Raw genomic sequence first — 20,925 nt, 5'->3', positions numbered from 1 at the left:
AGTATAAAGATTGTTATTAAGGATTGGTAAAATCGAATAACTTGGGTATAAGTTAGTAATTCTTTCATTATTTTATACAAATATACCTATAAACGAAGAGTCTCTCGTCGGGTCTTCCACGCAAGCCTTCACAGGCCTCGGGGTAACTGTTCGGGGCGACGGCCCCTTTCAGTGGTAGCAAGAACGAAGAGTGAAGTTGACCTTGAGTTTTATATTGTACTAGCGGTCCGCCCCGGCTTCGCCCGTGGTACATATTAACGTTTTCTCTACATAAGAACCATCCTCGTACTTCAAGGAATATAATAAAAAAAGAATTATCGAAATCGGTTCAGCCGTTCTCGAGTTATGGAATTACAACGAAAAGTGGCATTGATTTTTATATATTAGATTTTTTATTTGAATAAATATATATGTCTATAATTTATATTGTTACCTTTAAATTGATTGTAATTAAATTCTTCTTTATCAGCTTTTATATTGTAGTACTAATTATTTAATTACTTATTACTAATTAATTATTATATTTATGTCTAATGAATGAAATGCTAAAGCTGAATGAACATAATTTATTATATGTAGTTAGTTACATTTTTTAAAGTTTACAATAATTGTATACTCATCTAGTTATTTAAATAAGGACAGCTTTTATACCTACTTAAAAGAGTACTTAATTTTCATGAATTTACAATTTTATTTGACAAATGTGATAAATAAAAGGCAGCTTGCAATCGAAAATATTTTAATGACCATAATAAACAAGTATTGTCTATGCCATGTATACAATATACATATAATAAAAAAATAAAAAATAAAATGTTGTGTCATTTTTTCCCGCCTTTTTTCTCTGCAGCTGCTGCGGCGGCTTGCATCTTCTTTTGTAATTTTTTCAACTGAAAATGAAAAATAGGGTAGGTTTGAGGGAAAAAAGGATAGTTGGGATTTATCTTATTGACAAGGTAGGATTTACGTCTTCTTTTTTCCTTTTTTGCCTTTACCCTTGAGCTATTGAAGAAATTATAACAAATATTCGATTAATAAGTCTTAATAAAATAAAGTATTGGCATAGATAATATAATACTATAGGTATACTTATTATTTATAAAACAAAATATAGATTTGTGATTTTTGATGAGTGATTGAGTGAGTGTACTTTATTTCAAATACTTAGGTACCTAGTTACTAAACAATTCACGTAAGTAAACCAAGGTGCAAGTTATTAGTTACGTTAATATTTATTTTTCATAATTATTAGCTTATTATTCATCTATTAAATATAAAATCTAGTTTCTTGCTGTTATAAATACGTCAATGTTAATATCCGATGTATTTATAATTATACGTCAAAGATTCTTACCCGTTTCTTCTCAGCCCGGTTAGCAAGCACGTCCCTCCAGGCACACTGTATCACCCTCGCCGCATGTTCTAGAAGGAACTTGTTCATCTTCTCCGTCATCTCTTGGTGATATTCCGCCTCCCTTTCCTCCATCAGTGGAATGTATTCCTTGTCTTGTTCCGCTAATTTTATCTGCAATCATAATTAATTATTTGTCAATGTCAAATGAAAATAACAGATTGTTTTATTAATCAAAATCAGGCTCAAACATATTTTATTAACCGACTTCAAAAAAAGGAGGAGGTTATCAATTCGGCCGGTATATATTTTTTTTTTTTTTTATGTATGTACACCGATTACTCCGAGGTTTCTGAACCGATTTACGTGATTCTTTTTTTGTTCGATGCGGGATGGTGTCGAATTGGTCCCATAAAAATTTTATTCGGATAGGCCCAGTAGTTTTTATTTTATGAGCATTTTTGTCTGTAGGTATTTGTAAATTTTGCAAGTGCAAGTTTGAAGTCGGTTGTTTTTAACGCAGTTATCACTTGTTGTTTTGTCAGGATCAGTAGATAAGTGATACATCTTAACTGCTCGTCCGATTTTGATACAACGATATTAGAATTAGCTAGGAGTGTCGAACGAAAACCGAAATACACGTGTTACGAATAGTGAATGGTAATTAGGGTAAATTAATCAATTACCTATATTAAAATGAAACAGAATTCAATGCAAGAAGTCATAGGTTCACTAATTTTTGGACTAATATTTACATAGATGAACTAAAAAATAAAATAAAAATTTCCTTTGATCGTAATAGTCCGTGCCATTCAACTTTAAGTCCACCTTTAAAGTACATCGGCAACTTTCCGACATATTATCTCGCAAAAACTACTCCAACCTCAAGTTCTTCACACTTCTGTAGCTCCTCCTCATATTTCTCCGTGAACTCGTCCAGCTCCACTTGCTTGTCTCCCATCTCCAAGTCATATTTTTGTAGCCATGACAACAGTTGTGTCTCCACCTTGAACCTATAACAATACCTTAGTGGCACTATAAGGCACTAAGTTAGTGCCTAAAGTAACGACACATAATAGATAATAAAATTATAATTTATTGAAGGAATCAAAACAATTATTATATTATAATGATTGTACTTAATAATATGAATTAAAATATTTAAAAATATTACAATCAGCAAGGTGTGTCGAACGAAAACCGGATTGCCAAAATTATTTAATAAATTTTTTAGAAAATAAAATATTCTATTAACTAATTTTAATTTGATATTTAAAATTTAAATTAATTTTAATTTATTACCATAAATCGGGCTACATCATCAGATACATACGACAGGATATCTATACTTATAATAAATCTGTAGAGAGGCCAATTCTGTACATGAAATATATTTAAAAAAAAACTATGAAGGGGTGATAAGGGATCGCTACTGATGCCAAAAATGCAATCAGTAAAATTTTTGTCTGTCTGTCTGTCTGTCTGTCTGTCTGTCTGTCTGTATATTCGTTATAGAAACAAAAACTACACGACGGATTTTAACCAAATTTGGCACAATTATTCTTCATACTCCTGGGCAGGTTATAGTAAAAGAATCATGTAAATCGGTGTAGAAACACCAAAGTTATACATGAAATACGCTATAAGTCATCGCGCGTGAATACAGAATCATGCAGCCATAAGGATTATTTTTGTGTATCAGTTGCCGCGTTCGACGCGCTTCGCGGCGGGAGCTATAAAAAGGCGGCGGGTCTGCACCCGTTTCGCGTTGTCATGGCATCACGTGTGAACGGCTGAACCGATTTCGATAATTCTTTTCTATTATATTCCTTGAAGTACGAGGATGGTTTTTATGTAGAGAAAACGTAAATATGTACCACGGGCGAAGCCGGGGCGGACCGCTAGGAAACTGACCGATATAAGTTGCGTTGCTACCCCAATCTACAAAACTTTTTTGGTCTTACATTAAAGACAAAAAACGCGCTTCGTCCGTTCCCACGCTTACTCTGGGTAATCGTTCAGCACATACAGATATTGAAAATAAGTAATATGTTCGCAGAGTTCTTTTCATCTGTCTGGGAAAAAGACTCATCAGAACGTGCACTTAGCCATGGCAATTAAAATAAAAATAATTTCGTCATCAGATAATGCAAACACGTGTTTACGTGAGTCATAAATTTATTATGGTATAGTCCTAAAATGTTTTCTAAGAAACAATAGTGTACTTACATTGTCGGCAAGTTTATTTTATTTTATTTTATTAAGGCTCATTAGCAGCTGTACATCGAGTGTTTTACATAAAAAGTACACAAAAAAGTTCAAGTTCTTAAAGTCGGCAACTTATTTTTGTTCGAACAATAGAGATAATAAATTCCAAATGATCAAGTTGTAGATAAAGGTTGTAAAATAAAACGTTGCTATGGTCGAGATACAAAGGTGAAAGTTAATTTTTCGAGTTATTTTATTTTATTTTATTTTCTTTATTAGGGATAATAAACAGCAGAACAGTGGTTAATTGTACAATAAAACTTAATCTAAATACAGGTATAACTGTCCAACCAACAACATTATCCACAGTTTGGATACATACATTTTTATACGTGCAACAAATGCGAATAAGAAAAAATAAATATAAACGTGCACTTAGCCATGGCAATTAAAATAAAATAAATTAAGAATTGGAGATAAAAGTAGAGGGACGCAAAATAAGATAGGTTATTGCATGTTTAAGAGCAGATCAACTAAACTTCTTCGAACGGTTAAAGAGTGAAAATATGTACCAAAATGGCTTGGAGGGACTCGGTGATTATTTCAACTAATAGAGGGTCAAGATTTCAAGTAATGGAGGTTTTGGTGTTTGAGGGGAAGGGAACAAAACATTTTTTCTAGATTTGGAGGTATTTGACTTATCGAGGTTCGACTTAACGAGGTGCTACTGAACATGAAATACGCTATAAGTCATCGCGCGTGAATACAGAATCATGCCATAAGGATTATTTTTGTGTATCAGTTGCCGCGTTCGACGCGCTTCGCGGTGGGAGCTATAAAAAGGCGGCGGGTCCGCGTGCGAGGTTCATACAATATTTGGCTGTTGATGCGAATAGACGTTCAGAGTGTTCGACCTTATTGACAGATTTCTTTTGTTGTTGTTGTTGGTTTTAGTAGTGTTAAAGCATATTATTAGTTTACATTTTATTTCTTTATAAGTGAAGTACCAGTAGGTACGCATTTTAGTTATTTTGGAAGTGTTTAATTATATTAATAGTTTTTTTTCGTAATTATTTGTTTTTCTATAGGTTTTGGTAGTGTTTAAGCATATTATTAGTTTACATTTTATTTCTTTATAAGTGAAGTAGCAGTAGGTACGTATTTTAGTTATTTTGGTAGTGTTTAATTATATTAATAGTTTATTTTCGTAATTATTTGTTTTTCTATAGGTTTTGGTAGTGTTTAAGCATATTAATAGTTTACATTTTATTTCTTTATAAGTGAAGTATCAATTGGTACGTATTTTAGTTATTTTGGTAGTGTTTAATTATATCAATAGTTTATTTTCGTAATTATTTGTTTTTCTATAGGTTTTGGTGGTGTTTAAGCATATTATTAGTTTACATTTTATTTCTTTATAAGTGAAGTAGCAGTAGGTACGTATCTTTGTTATTTTGGTAGGTATTAATAGTTTATTTTCGTAATTATCATATATTTATTATAGTAGTGTTTAACTATAATTATTATAGTTCATTTATAGATTTCTTTTGTTGTTATTCTATAGGTTTCGGTAGTGTTTAAGCATATTATTAGTTTACATTTTATTTCTTTATAAGTAGTAGTAGGTACGCATTTTAGTTATTTTAGTAGTGTTTATATTATATAATATTAATAGATTTCATAAGTGCAAGGTAGCTTCAGTTACTGTTGATTAAAAATACACAATGCCACCTAAAAAAAGACCATCTTTATCTCGAAATTCTAGAGATGCTAAGAGGATGAGAAATGCGCGTTCTCAAGAATCGGCAGAGGAAAGAGCATATCGGTTAAACTCTATGAGAGTTAGTGCCTCAACTTCTCGAGCCAATGAAAGCTCTTCAGAGAGAGAGATGCGATTAGCAGCTGACAGAGCGAGACGAGCTACATCACGGGCGTCTCAAAGCTTTTCTCAACGAGAGCTAAGGCTTACCATTGACCAAGAACAACATGTGTTATCCCGAGCAGCTGAAACTGCTTCACAACGAGAATTGCGTCTCACAGCTGACCGCGAACGACATACATTATCTCGCGAGTCCGAAACATTTACTGAAAGGGAATTACGTCTCACAGCTGACCGCGAACGGCATACATTATCTCGCGAGTCAGAAACCTTCACTGAGAGGGAATTACGTCTTACAGCTGACCGCGAACGTCATATATTGTCTCGCGAGTCAGAAACCTTCACTGAGAGGGAATTACGTCTTACAGCTGACCGTGAACGTCATATATTGTCTCGCGAGTCAGAAACCTTCACTGAGAGGGAATTACGTCTCACAGCTGACCGCGAACGTCATATATTGTCTCGCGAGTCAGAAACCTTCACTGAGAGGGAATTGCGTCTCACAGCTGACCGCGAACGTCATATTTTATCTCGAGAATCTGAAACTTTTACTCAATATGAAGACCGTTTGACAAATGATAGGGTGCACCATAATATTGTTCGATCACTCGAAGATGAACATGAGCATGAACAACGACTAGAGTCGGTACGCGAACATTACAATTCTTTGACACAAGAACGATTAATAAGTTTGTCTAATGAAAGATTAAGAATCGAAAATATTCGGTCTCTTGAAACGGACGAACAGCGAGAGGCCCGTCTTACTGCAGACAGATTTCGTCATTCTGTTGTATAGTGCAATCTCAACCACATCTTATATCGTCGGTTTACGGTGACGTAACAAATATATTAAATAGGGACAATTCCTGGCTATGCGAAAGATCTATTTTAACTCCTCGCAATGACCAGGCATCTGAGATTAATAACAAAATACTGTCGAATATACAGGGGGAAAGCAAAGTTTATAGATCAATAAATAGAATGGTCGATGAACAAGAAGCAACTAATTACCCGATAGAATTTTTAAATTCTTTAAATATGCCCGGACTTCCTTCTCACGAAATTTGTTTAAAAATTGGCATTCCGATTATTCTACTCCGAAATTTAAGACCACCACAACTTTGCAATGGAACTCGACTAAAAGTAACCCAGTTGCAACAAAATATAATCGAGGCTCAAATTTTAACAGGTTGCGGTGCAGGAGAAACCGTCTTTATCCCCAGAATACCCTTAATACCAAATAATTTTCCATTCCAATTTAAAAGGACGCAATTCCCAGTATCGGTGTGTTATGCAATGACAATAAATAAGGCTCAAGGGCAGACTTTTCATGTTGCCGGAGTAGATCTCGGTGTCAGTTGTTTCTCGCATGGTCAGTTATACGTTGCTCTTTCCCGTGTTAGCAGTTCTAGAAATCTTTATGTTCACGTGCCGGACGGGTCAACTTTCAATATAGTTTACCCGGAAGCTTTGCGCTAAAGTATTTTGATTCTATAGGTCCTTAAGCCTCATGTGAACCTGATGTAAATAATATTACCAATACATTTTAAATTAATAATACACAAGGAGTTACACGCTGACGTAGTCGCGGGCACAGCTATCTATACTTTTCTGCCGGAAGTCACTATTCCACGCGGACGAAGTCGCGGGCAAAAGCTAGTAATATAATAAATCTGTAGAAGGGTCAATTCTGTACATTGAAAATATTGAAAAAATAAATACCAGGGGGTGTTACTGGATCCAAACCCAAATATGTGATTAAAAAATTTTTTGTCAGTCTGTCTGTCTGTCTGTCTGTCTATTTGTCTGTCTGTCTGTATGTGAAGGCATCACGTGAAAACTAACGGTTGGATTTCGATGAAACTTGGTATAATTATACCTTATTATCCTGGGCGTAAAATAGGATACTTTTTATCCTGGAAAAATACGTAGAAAAAAATTAAACTTAATTTTTCAGTTTTATCCATAGACGTTGTTCTGTAAAACCGCGAACACACGTTGCGTATTATTATAGGCCTAGCCGTATTTGGGTCCAATAGATATTTATAAGATGTCAGAGTTAGGTACTCAAAATGGAGAAATAAACCATCCACGCGAAGACCGACATCCGCGCGGACGGAGTCGCGGGCGAAAGCTAGTACTATACTATAGGCCATAGGGTCAGAAGAATCCATATTTTATAACGTGACTTATATTGAGTACCTAAGATACTAACTTTTTATAATTCACTTATGTATCATAAATTAACTATATTATATATCATATTGCAATGAATTATGTGGGCCGATCCCGGCGGCACTGCAATGCCGGGCCGACCCGTGACGGGAGTGGAGCGAGCCCCGAACATCCCGTCAGTTTACAAAAATCAGTTTAATATACTGGTCCCGCTGTGCGGGAACTTTCAGATATTAAGCTGAAAAGAACAGATACTACACTTTGATCTTAGCCAAAAGGCCGAGAAGCGATAACGCACCGGAGCAATCGAGATTATTTACGACTCGGAAAAAAAATAACTAAAGCGAGAGCTAAAAAGTGTCTGATAAACAGTGGTGACATCTAACGGATGCATATGTGATCTGATGTGTGTAGCTTGTGTGCACGACATGACGTCATGTCGTATGGGTTCATCTATGGCGCCACCTAGCGTAAATTATTCAAACTTCCGTAGTACTTGTAAGACCCTTGTACCTTACCAAATTCAATGTCTCATTATACCGAACACCCACTTTGCTATTGCCATACCATACCATTTGACGGAAGAAAAATGGTAATATTATAAGGAAGCATCGACCACACAACCACGTGGTTGTGTGGTCGATGTAAGGAAGGAACCATCCCATACGCGGGTAGAAGCCGACAGTGGTCGAACTCTTCGAGCGAATTAGACATCTTGATAAAATTATTGTCGTATTCTTGAAATAGGTACTTAACTGTTATGTAGGTTGATACCTATTATTGGTTATGGTAAAATTAACAATCAACCCATATGGGTTGATGTTAATTTTACTATGGTTGTTAAATTATAGCCTTATATAAGGCTTCCCAAAGCCCACAGGAAATTGTGATGACATCTTACCGTCGAGCCCGTTGATTCTTCTCATCAATGAGGTTCTTCCTGAGAACATTCTCATAAAGCTCCCGGGACTCTGCCTCCTCCTCCTTGAGCATTTCGTTTTTGACCAGGTGCGCCCGTGTCGCTAGCACCATCTGGCGGTCTGAATCTAAACTATTATGGAGATTTTTATAAGCATTATGTTTAGTGTAAGTAGGCTGTAGCCTGTAGCTGTATATTTTTTACCTTGTTAGTAGTTAACCACAGATAATACAATACTATACTAGAAGATACTAAACAATGGAATAAGATTATTTTTATGCAGCCTTTCAAATAAATGTTAGTCGTTTACAGACTAATAGGTTACAGATATTATAAACATCAAAATTTTTATATCTTCTCTATAAAGAAAATCTTATGATGAAATGGAAAATTATGAACGCAAAAAATATAATAAAGTAGGCAAGTATGTAAATATTACATTTTTTTCTTCAGCTTCAGATCTGCATCTCGGTTAAGAATAGCGAGCTCATGTTCCAACTTGGCAATAATCTCCGATTTTAGCTTCATCGTTTCCACAAAACTATCGTTTTCTTCTTTCAATGACTGCGTGTATTCTAAACAACATCAATTTAATTAAAATTAAGTATGAAATGAATTATAAACTTACAGCACAAGCGCCACAAGCAATAACAACAGGTATGAAAAAACCTAGCATTTGACAAATTAATATAACATTGGTGTGAAAAATAAAATGAAGACCTGTACAATACAAGTCTCTCAATGCTCTCTTTTTAGTTTGGGACAAGAGTTCATACACAATCCAAGAATATTAATTCTGATTCATGTACATTTTGAAGTTATAATAATTATACAAACCATTAATTTTTTCGATGAGCTTTTGATTGGAGCCTTCCAATTTCCTTGTATTCAATTTTGCGGCAAGTTCCTCCGCCGCGGTTGTTTCCATCTGTTGCACCATCAAGTCGCGAAACTTCTCAAAGGTCAGTAAATATTCTAAGCCAGGGATTCTTCGCCGCGTCTATAAAATTTATTAAACTAAGAAGTTTTAAGCATTGACTTACCTACTAGTTAAATTGTATGATAAAAATTCTGGGTTGCAATTAATTCTATTCCTTCCGTTTTACACAAATTAAGATTATTAATAAATATAAACTAAGTATATGAAATGTGTAATATCTTACTTCCACATATTCCGCATATTCTTGTTTCATCTGCAATCAAAATCATAGAATAAAAATGCCATCTAATTTATAGTTATAAGTACTTAGTTAAAGTTTAAATTATATTAATTTTGTCAACCTCTTCAACCATTTCAATCACTTTTGGTCGCAGTTGTGGGTAACTATTTAAAATGTACATCAGGTGTCCTAGTTCCGGGTTGAGTCTATTTTTCAATGAGACATCGCCCTGAAAAAAATATAAATAATGAAATAAAGTTATTTCAGAAGTGGTTATAAAAATTACAAGTGAGAAAATTTTTAGGATAAAAAAATAAGCTAAATTGCTACAAAATGTTCTCAATTCTCCGATTATTTGAATTATTTTAATTATATCATGCAAAAAAAAGTACATAGGTACCTCTACCTCAACCTACTCATTATGTTTTACTAACCGCCTTAATATCTTCCATAGCGGCCATGTTCAAAAGACTCGTAGAAAACAAAGGGTTATCATACTGCTCAAATATGAAAATCAAATCTTCCATATGCTGAGATGATAATATTGAATTGAGGGTGCGATATTCCTGTACCAGGTTAGGAAGGCAGATAGCAAGCTTGGTTTTGTAAATGGCTTCGTCCAGAATCTTCGTGATTCGTTCCGCTTGGATGTGGCATTCCAGATCAATTGGAGACGCGGCTGATAAAAAGTATTTTATACGTTAAAATTTCATAGATATAAAACAAATCCAGTGTGGTATGGCCTATGGGGCTTATGCATTTTACAACGATTCTACGTCTACGATTTTATTTCTTTTCAAGTCTAAATTCTATGGGTGCTGTGTGATCCGAATAGTGAATAGTTCTACATTAGATAAAAATAGTAGTAGGTAGGTGTAGCTAAATAGAAGCATGCAAATATAGGCAAGTATCCAATAGATTTTGACTGCTCTACCTGTAACAATATTTATACCTGTACCTACCTGTAACAGAAGTTGTATAAATCACAACCTACCATTATCTTTGGTAAAATCTGGTTCATCTTTCGCGCTTCTCTGGGACCTACTACTGCCAGTTCTGGAGCTCTCAGAGAATGTTGACGATTGTAGAGTCCCAGATGATAGGGTGTCCATTACTTATTATTAAATAACGGAAAATAAATTACGTTTCTCTGTTTGTGTTCTCGTGTTTATCGACTTTTGACTTAAACAATTCAGTTGCTATGGTAACTGATTAAGATTAAAATAGTTGTAATTAAACCTTTTTAAAAGTGAAATTATTAAAAAAAATAAAATCTTCATCATATATTCTGGTTTTATGTAGATATTTTAATCAGTCGTAAAGTGGTCGTAAACCAAGCACTCGTATGCATTATGGTCATAAGGGTGAGGCGCGCTAAGTTTTCGTTTTTATTTATACAACAAAAAAAAAATATTGACAAACTATGTAACTAGAAAATGATAAAATAATATGTATTGCTTAGTTTGTGGTATTTTATGAATTATTATTTTATAATTTACTTCGATATTTTTATTTTACTTCTATTTGCTATCGATACTAGGGAGATATTGTGCTCTACTTTATTAAATGGATCACTAGACAGTAATAATAAGTATCTACAATTAGTTTTATTTCTTTAATCTATTATAATTAATAATTTATTACTTCATAACATAAAAGTAAGTTCACCATCAATTACCAAAAAACTATAACAATAAGCAATAGTTGCTATGTAACCAAAACTTCGTATGTTTGTTCGATACACACAAAGCATAGCAAGCACTACACTATTTTACAAAACTCTCACGATAAAATTAAGGAAACAAAATGCCAAAGAAAAGTAAAGTGAACAAACTGGCTCGTATGTCAGATGAGGAACGAGCTAGGTACTTGCAACACCGCGCAGATGTGGAGGAGGAAGCAAGGAGGAGAAAGCGGGAGCTAGTGGCCAGATTTATCAAGGTATATTAATTTATTTAAAAGACAAAAGTAGGTCTGAAAACACTGCTCTTGTTTATTATAATACAATTTTTTTAAGCTGAACTGTTTTTAAATCTGTCTTTTTGAATTGATCACTTTTACATAAAAAAAATAAACAGCTATCCATCTCGATATCCAGCGACTGAGAGAAGTCAGTTCTCTACACATAATTTTTCATTCTACGAACTCTATGTGCTTCATAAACTACGTTTTGATGTTACTAAGAATAAATAAATAAATATTCCAGGACAATTTTCACACACGGCACGATCTGATCCAATATTAAGCTTTCGCTTGTGTTTTGGAAACCAGATGGCTGATAAACATAAATCTATATAATTTTAAATATATACTTACATAGATAATTAACACCCAGACACAGAGCAAACATCTTATTATCACACAAATCTTTGCCCTGGGTGGGAATCAAACCCACGACCGCTGGCGAAGGCAGGGTCACTACCAACGGTCGATGCTACCAACCAAGCCATCCGGTCAGTCAAAAAAAGTCAGAATCTTATCTAAAACTTATTTTTTTGCAGAATAAACTAGACAAAGAAGAAGCTTTCAGTAAAATAAATACAGCGAAAATTAATCAAGAATGGCGGTACATTTTACGAAGAATAAAATGTCAGCAGATGGACTTGGAGATTCAGGTAAAAACATCGTCCCAATATCTCCTGTTGCATATATGCATGAAGTCAACTGTTCATAATAAGCAAAAACTCTTTCACACTTTAGAGTAGAAACATCCAGCTCCACAAACGTTAATAATTAAAATGGTTGAAAGTTAAGGGAAGGTTAGGTACTACTTATAGTTTATGTTAATTTTATTTACAACAATATAAATTCAGGGTATGATGGCGAGTTTCAACTTTCTGATGGAGAGAAAGAATCGTCTGATTGCTTCGTTGACGAGGGCTGTGGAAGATTCAGACGAACAGCATCGACGAGCTTTTCAAGCACATACGGAGAATTTGAGCTATTTCTTGAGTATGAAACAAAAATGAGTCTCTACATTATAATAATAAAATAACATAGTATTTATTTATAATATTTAAAAACTACGAAAATCAGAAAATTTTCATATTTTTCAATACATTCCATCTATGTCTAACACACAAAGTGAATTACAGAACTTATTAATAAACGTTGATTGAATGATACCTATCCGAATAAAAATGAATCCCATTTAATTTTTATTCTTGATGTTACAAATTTAGCAAAACTATGTTTTATTTCAGACGATAATACTTAAGTACTTCTTTTTTATTATTCTTTTGTTTCATAAAATTTTGTTTATTTTCAGGAATAGGATCACAGCGTCTAGACAAGCTACAATCTTTATACGAACACCAAAAGAATTGTTTTCTCGAGACATGGGATAAAGAAGAGATGGATATATCCGATAATCAGGATAGAGCTGAGTTTAAATTAACGCTCATTACATTTATACAAGAACGAGATTTTAAATTATATAAAAAACAAATTGAAAATCAAAGAGCTACAAACAAAAATGACGCAAGGCTAGAGGTAGGTGATAATTTGGTGATAATAAAGGTTTGTGCGTCATTATCCAGAAAATTAATAACAGTTTTGAATTTTGATGAAATTTGATCAATTTTAAGTCAAATCTAGGTACTAAAGATTTTAACACGTTGCACGCTTTACGACCCACCGGTGAGCCCAGCTTACTTTTCCATTCGAGCCAAGCCGTAATCAGATAATCGGTAATTTTCATCAACTTAAAATTTTAATCCCAATGTTCATAAAATTAAGTAATTCGTATGATAAATCAAAACTAGCGACTTTTACCGTCTAGTTTTTAAGATATTGTAAAAGGCTCACGGGTGAGTCCCATGGCCTCATGCAAAGGATTTTGTATTTTCCGTTGGCGGGGGGCCGCGGGGTCACCGCACGGCCCACGGCGCCGCACGCTACGTCGAGTAGTGAGGATCGGTTACGCTTTTTTCTCCAAAACCGGCCAAGTGCGAGTCGGACTCGCGCATCGAGGGTTCCGTAAAATTTAAGGTTTTCGGAATTTTTCCTTTATGTGTGCTATAAAACGTTGCTTCATGCCAAATTTCAAGATTCTAGGTCGACTGGAAGTACCCTTTAGGTTTTGATTCCCTTGCGAGTACTTGCGAGTTTCAAAATATGCAGCTTAAATTGCTGTTTCTTTTGATTGCGTTGACATAGAAGTTTGATTTTGTTACAGCTTAAAGGTATTATAGACCTGAGTATTTGGTATGAATTTCAATTTAATACCTCTACGCGTTTATGAGGAAATGGGTAGTAAGTTTAAAATTATTAAAAAAATATATTATGTGATGTAACTAAAAATTTATGGTTTTCGTAATTTTTCCTTTATCTATGCTATAAGACGCTGCTTCGTACCAAATTTCAAGATTCTAAGTTCACGGGAAGCACCCTGTAGGTTTTGATTCCCTTGCAAGCGTCGAAAATTTGCGGCATAAACGGCTGTATCTTTTGATTGCGTTGGCTTAGAAGTTTGATTTTTTCACAGCTTCAAGTCCCTTGTGACTTGAGTAGACCTGAGTAATTGATATAAATTTCAGCTTCATACCTCCACGCGTTCCTGAGAAAAAGGGTCTTGACAGACGGACGGACGGACAACAAAGTGATCCTATAAGGGTTCCGTTTTTTCCTTTTGAGGTACGGAATCCTAAAAATGGATGATTTTGATGATTTTGAACTAACTCAAGAGGAGCTAACGCAGTTAGAAAGCATCGCAAACAACAACAACCCTAGCATTCTTACAAAAACCCGGATAAAACTAGTAAGTTTCCATCGGATTTGAAAACCACGCAGTCCGTACCGGCTACTGGGCCTCGCGGCTCACTTCCATACGCGTTTTGTTTCATAGCTGCAGTCTGTGGCTTGTGGGAAGCGTTTACGTTGGACCTGTCACGCGGCTCACGGGTGACCACCATGGCTCGAATGGTCCGGTATGATAAGGCTCACCGATGAGCCTTGTGGCCTGAATGGAAATACTCGATTTTTCTTAAAGCGTTTAACGTGTTAAGGAAATAAAACAATTATTTAAATTTGGTATCGTCCTGAAGGATTTCTTTATTTCACCAATTTAAATACTGCGCTTAATTTAATAAATACAAAACAAACAAATATATCATCAGAAAACCATATCATTATTTCTATGTAAATTGTATATCATCCCTCCAGTCGTCACAGTTCGAACGTCCCTTTTCTGATAAACAAAACAATAAGTTTTTTGAAAATTCGCACTTATCTTCCGTGTTTTCTGGAATAAAAAAGTCGTAATTTGATAATTTTCACGTTTGGCAAATAAATTAATTAATACAAAAAAAAACGCTGAAATCACGCATTTTTATTTGTATTAGGAATACCTGTTATTTAGTTACTTAGAAAGAATATAATCCGGACGAAAAATCATCAAAACTCACCATTATCAAGAATTTGAAAACATTCTTCAATTGATTCTTGCAGGAAGTCCCTCAAGTCCTCATTTTTGACATCTTTTGTAAGCACGTTGGTAACGTAATACCGATCTGGCATTCCATTGTCTCCTGTCTATAAAAAAAAAAACAATTAGGTACAATACATATCTTAAATTAGGTTTAAGGATAAGGGGTGAAATGCATACAGTTAAAAATAGCAACTGAATTTATTTAAAATTATTACTAACCATCTGTAAGTTCTCTAGAAAGCAATGCATAGCACACGCTTTTCCACTTTCCCTGTTGTCACTTGAATTCCTATTATCATTACGGTTATCTGAAGATCGCTGCATGTTGGGATTGTATTGGCTTCTCTGGCCGGAGTTCTTCTCAGAACGCTCTCGTTTATACCGTCTATTTGAATTGGGGTACATGCTTTGTGTTTGGGATTCCTAAACAGACATTAACATTTATTCTTACGAAGGTAACGAAGATGTTAAATTTAAAAGAAGTTTACATTTCCTCGTCTCGCCAGTGCGAACTAGAGACCTATATAATATATGTAGCTAGAGTTTAGAGTCAACTTTATATAAATAATACTTTCACACAAATGTGTTTTTATTATAAAGCAGAGCAACCAAGAGCCGGGCATGCTTAGTGGTCACCACCGTCACCCACCGTCCATAAACATTTGTGTACGCGCAGAGCATTTTCGTAGATTTACTATGTAAGGTAGAGCAAATTCCAACCAGAGCATTAAGTATGTTCAATACACACCATTGTGTCATTACCTAAAATTGAATGTAATAAGTGATTCTTAAACTATTAAAATAATAGGTAATTCAAAATCTTACATGTCCACCGTAACCGTCATTTGGGTAATAACCGCTCCGTTCATCAGAATGGTCATTCTGATAACTTTTACCATTGTTATTTCTATTACGGTTCCTTATTCCTTGGTCCCTATCGCTCATTCCCCCGTTCCCGTCATGTCTGTCGTATTCATTGTATTGGTTTCGTCCATCATTCATTGATTTACGCCTATCCATTTGGTCATGATCACTTTGATCATATTCCATTCTATCTACTCTTCCATTCATCCAATTTCTTTCCCCATCTCTATCTTTTTTATTTTTTCTATTCCCCATTCTGTTGTTATCAGAGTCTGACCAATCGTTACCTGAATAAGTGCGATCTTCTTGGTCTCTCCAGTCGAATCCAGAGGAAATTCTATTGGAATTGCTGGAGTTCCTATTGTCATACTGGTTTAAGCAGTTGTTATAGATTTTCTTTAGTTCGTCGCTTTTTAAGCTGCCTTCTGATCGGCAGTTTAGCGCCTATTTATTATAGTCAAATTAATTATTCTTTTTTAATAATAATTTAAAAAAATATCGAAATGCTACTCACATTAGATTCCAGGATGATCAAACTTATTAATAAAATTATCTTTTTCGAAAACATATTGTCGCTTCAATGGAAACAAATCTAATGGCAAGGGCAAACGAGTACTATCCTATTTATATGATAGGCATATGCATGAAGTTCATGCTTCAATACCCTGGGATGGACATCTATTTAAACGCTATTCGTTATGCCTTGATTTTAACCAAAAATTAAATTGATTATGATTAGGTGAATGTCATCTGTAATTTTCGAATTAACGATATAGATTAGTTACAAGAGTGATAGAATAAGTAGTTAGGTATCTACACTTAATTGATTGAATTAGGTATAAAACCAAGTAGTTATGAACCTATTAAGATAAGATCTCAATAAAGCACGGTACGATAGAAAATTATTACTGCATTGTATACTCAAAAAGGTTGTACCTACAAGGTACCTACCTACTTAGTTATCCAAAACCAAAATAATATGAATTTCCAAGTTTTCAATGATTATCTACTAGAAAATTTGACAATGTAGCTTTAATAACTAATGAAAAAACTAACAATCGAAAGAATTTTAGGCATTTGTTAAACATGGCCTGAATACCATAGCTGTCAGACAGCTGATGCGGCGGAAACTTCTGACGGACTAATCACAGGAAGTTTTAAGTGAGACTAATTGAAAATGGATATATTTGGTATCTACCTGTTTTGGGTCACAATCCTATGTACCTACTTACATCGTATTTTAATACCTGTATCTCTTAAATAAATAGATATAATACAGTGATACCTAGGTATATAATTAGGTTTTTCTTTGCTATAACATTTATAATCGATGCTATAACGTTTATAAAGGCGGGCTCAGTATAAAAAAGCGTGTTAAAATATGATGGGGTAAAATATACAAGTAACTACTTAGATACCTATGTACATATTTTACTCAGGACTGAAGTTTTTTTTCACCAAGCTTTATGGAAACTGGGATACCTACTTTTCCAAATGATATTATTACTTATTTAGGTGACTAAAAAAGTAATTTTCTTCTAGCACGAAGATGAAATGCGACAGCTCTGTCGGCCAAAACAACTTGAGATAGATATGTACTGGGGCAAACTTCGTGACTTGTACAACAATTATTTGGAACAGCACAATCCTATAATGAGCCACTATCAGTCTCTGCAAGAAAAAGATGACTTCTATCAGCGAGATATCGCGAGAAATGACATGCAAATACAACAGGCCTCGGTAATTAAATGTAAAATTTGTAAACTACGCAATACTGATTATTTGGCTATGTTCCTTAACTGAAAAAATATATTTAAGTAGGTATATATTAGTAAAATGCTATGCATCCTATTGCTTTCTAATAAGAATCATACAATTAATGACCTCTAGGTTTTGCTCTCATGCGCCAACTACTGAACCACGGCTAATTTGATCAACACAACATAGTTAATTCAAAAGTTGAACAACAAAGTCCCAGCTCAATGCAATGATAATATCTTTTACTATTTATTTAAATTAACAGGAAATGCTAATAACTTTACAAAAGGAATGGATGAAGATGACAAATCTGATGAACTATAAAATAAAACGTATGAACAGTCACAAAGAAGACTTAGCTAAGAGATACTGGCAAATGAAGAAAGACAGTAAGTCGAATAGACGGAGAGAAGATGAGGACTTAGCTGTAATGGTTGACGCTAGTCAAGGCGCTAAAAAGGTAGTGTGAAAAGTAGAATTTTACCTTCCACTTAGTTTTTACTGGCTATTAATTAAGGGCGAACTTTATGTTATAACTTATTTGTATTAATAATAAGTAATCGTTGCCTCTAATATTTATGAGGCGGAAAACTATCTACACTTCATACCACAGATTGTATTAGTTACTACCTAGTACCTACGTAACTTCATACACAAATTGCTCGCACAAAAGAGCAAGGGTACACTGGTTAAGGCCATTGACTGAATTCAAAAAACGGCTCCAAAAATGGATAACTTGCAAAATGCGTATCTAAAATAGCCAATACATATTATTATGATGATGCATAAGTAATGTTATTTATTTCAGTATCTAGAAAATATTCTTACGAAATTGCAAAAGATAAATCAGATGGCTCAAATATGTAGCAAATACGAACATGATAATGATAAAATACTGAAAGAAATGGAGGATGATGAACTTCCACAAGACTTCGAAAACCTTGACGCTGCTATGATAGTAAGATACCTCGAAAATGCCGTTACTTCTCTAAAATTTAAAATATATTTTTTTAAGTTGCCTGATGCAAAAATGATGGTCACTCATTATTTTTATTTCAAAAAATTTATTTTCCTCCCTATTTTCATTAACATAGTTTATAGTTCAAGTGGTCATCTATAAAGTAAGTAAAAATAATGTCATTTGATGATTACAATCCTTATAATAGGGCATCACATTTCTAAGAACAAGCTTGTTCTTCAGTCACCCAAAAACAGCTGAATCGATTTGGATAAATTTAGTAAATTTGGTTTAAACCTGAATAAACAACATCATCATCTAATATCAATAGATATGCCTTTAATTCTATCACTTATTCTAGAATGAATGCAAGGAGTACAGTAAAATGGATAAGTTCCTGTTGAAAGTAAATAGAGCCCAAGTCCAGACTATTTGTCTCAGAACTGAAAAAAACAAACTTGCTAAGGAAAATATTCAATTAAAGCAGTACATTAAGAAATATCTCACAGACTTAGCCTTAAATGATGGAAAGATGCGACCACAAACTACCAAACTACCCTCAGAGACAAATGAATTTGTGCCAAAAATGTAAGTACTTTAATGTAACAGTTTCATTAAAATTTTAAATACACATAAATGAATTAAATGTTTGACTTGATATAATAATTATTTCATAAATTTGTTCATGTATTTATTTTACAGTTACATAAAAAATTATGACATGTTTATATTACCTATAATTCTTTAGATAGATATTCATTAATATACAAAACAAAGCGAGTCCCTTTTACTAGTTAGTTAAAATTGTCTAAAATGTCGTATTCATTAACATTAATATAAAGCATCAACTTATACCTGATATATCTTGTTTGTAACTATATAGAGCATAATATTATTAAATTGCACAATTTTTTACAGAAACCGTCCAGTAACATGTATTGAAGGAGCATTATCAAATGCAGTTATACATGAGAAGCGGCTCCAATTAGAGAAGAAAAGAAATAAAGAAATTGGAGTGGTTCGTTCATACCCTCGTGTGAATTGTTGGTAAAATAGTATAAAAACTGTAACAGCAAAATATAACTATTTATAATCTAATTTTGATACTATTTTATACTGTAATAAATCCAATTGGATGATTAGGAATAATAATATAGGAGTAAATGTTTGTAATTTCTATATTTGAAACTTATCTTTAAATAAAATGAACTAAAGAACAGAAAAATACGTTTTATTTAATACTATTTACAAAAGGCACTTGTTCATTCCATAGGTTTTACACCATCCATTCCTCCTTCCCCTAAGTTCCATGGATCATCAAGAGCCATCAAAAGAGAAGCCAAATTCGTATAACCCTCAACATCGATATTTTTGGTCATTTCTTCAGAAAAGTGTATGTATTCGTCGCACAAGATACAGTTCCCTTGATAAACACCATGAATTTCGTACCAACCTTCAAGCGGTTCACTCAACGGCTTGTTCAATTTTATAAGGATCTCTTGGTCATTACCAGTTTTCACATAGAATCCATCATTAGCAGATACCTTTGTAACTTTTCCCCACAAGCTAACTTTCGCGCCTTTTGACTTGGAATCAAGTGTTGTGGTTCTCACATACGGTACATACTCGTCGTTGTCGGGGAATTCACTGTCCTCAAAATCATCGTGATCCATTGTTAATATCAAAAATAAATAAGATAACACAAAAACTGAATAGTTTTGTACAAATATCGGCTGTTTTATTGCGTTGAAATGTTGAAATTACAGGTTGAAATTCAAATACCGGCATTCAATTCGATTTCAATCGAATGTCAATGAAAATTGAAATATTGAAGTGTCAGATGTCACCACAGGATGTCACCTTCAGAGCAATAAATGTCACCAAATGTCACTTTTCATCACAGAATATATTACTATTTTAAACTCTACTTGTCAATATGATGTTGCTCTAATATATTAATTTTTATTTTTTACTTTTACGCGAACTGTATTTACATTCGTTCATGTGGAAACGAATAGGTACCTAGTCAATCAATAGCCTATGTCAAGGCCTATGTATTAGTCTGGGCCTTCATCTACCTACACACCAAATGTCACTGTAATCGGTTCAGTAGTATTTGCATAAAAGTAACAAATATCCATCCATCCCTGAGATCCATCCTCACAAACTCGCATTTATTTTATTATAGTAGGATCTAGACACGCGGCAGCGTGTCAACACGAGTT

The 20,925-nt window shown here is 33.9% G+C and overlaps 3 protein-coding genes and 1 non-coding gene across 5 annotated transcripts; 1 reads left to right on the top strand and 3 right to left on the bottom strand.

The window, feature by feature from the left end:
- Window positions 1-642: 642 nt before the first annotated feature.
- LOC123696495 (dynein regulatory complex protein 10-like) lies at window positions 643-10,837 on the bottom strand. 2 transcript variants are annotated; one of them, XM_045642689.1, is made up of 10 exons: window positions 10,687-10,837; window positions 10,127-10,371; window positions 9,814-9,921; window positions 9,696-9,725; window positions 9,370-9,532; window positions 8,972-9,107; window positions 8,515-8,664; window positions 2,235-2,364; window positions 1,355-1,525; window positions 643-890 (listed from the first exon to the last, which is right to left on the bottom strand). In XM_045642689.1, exons 1-10 carry the CDS (start codon window positions 10,802-10,804, stop codon window positions 822-824), a joined length of 1,320 nt encoding a protein of 439 aa, XP_045498645.1. In that variant the 5' UTR covers window positions 10,805-10,837; the 3' UTR covers window positions 643-821. The 2 variants fall into 2 exon arrangements, with proteins under 2 accessions (XP_045498645.1, XP_045498644.1); XM_045642688.1 differs by lacking the exon at window positions 643-890 and adding an exon at window positions 898-1,002.
- Window positions 7,712-7,904, bottom strand: LOC123696553. The gene has a single exon (XR_006752097.1). It is a non-coding gene; the product is annotated as a U2 spliceosomal RNA (small nuclear RNA).
- A 661-nt stretch (window positions 10,838-11,498) lies between the features above and the next one.
- Window positions 11,499-19,909, top strand: LOC123696498 (dynein regulatory complex subunit 2). The gene is made up of 9 exons (XM_045642698.1): window positions 11,499-11,633; window positions 12,194-12,307; window positions 12,506-12,644; window positions 12,961-13,184; window positions 17,527-17,724; window positions 18,008-18,202; window positions 18,551-18,700; window positions 19,062-19,288; window positions 19,619-19,909. The coding sequence occupies exons 1-9, from the start codon at window positions 11,499-11,501 to the stop codon at window positions 19,749-19,751; spliced, it is 1,515 nt and encodes a 504-aa protein (XP_045498654.1). The 3' UTR covers window positions 19,752-19,909.
- Window positions 19,910-19,915: 6 nt separating this feature from the next.
- LOC123696503 lies at window positions 19,916-20,507 on the bottom strand. The gene has a single exon (XM_045642707.1). The coding sequence runs from the start codon at window positions 20,371-20,373 to the stop codon at window positions 19,963-19,965; it is 411 nt and encodes a 136-aa protein (XP_045498663.1). The 5' UTR covers window positions 20,374-20,507; the 3' UTR covers window positions 19,916-19,962.
- Between the last annotated feature and the right edge of the window lie 418 nt (window positions 20,508-20,925).

The sequence above is a fragment of the Colias croceus genome, chromosome 12 (assembly GCF_905220415.1).
Source record: "Colias croceus chromosome 12, ilColCroc2.1".
NCBI classification, from domain to species: Eukaryota; Metazoa; Arthropoda; class Insecta; order Lepidoptera; family Pieridae; genus Colias; species Colias croceus.
The sequence above is the reverse complement of the archived record's forward strand: the minus strand, read 5'-3'. Positions and strand labels throughout refer to the sequence as shown.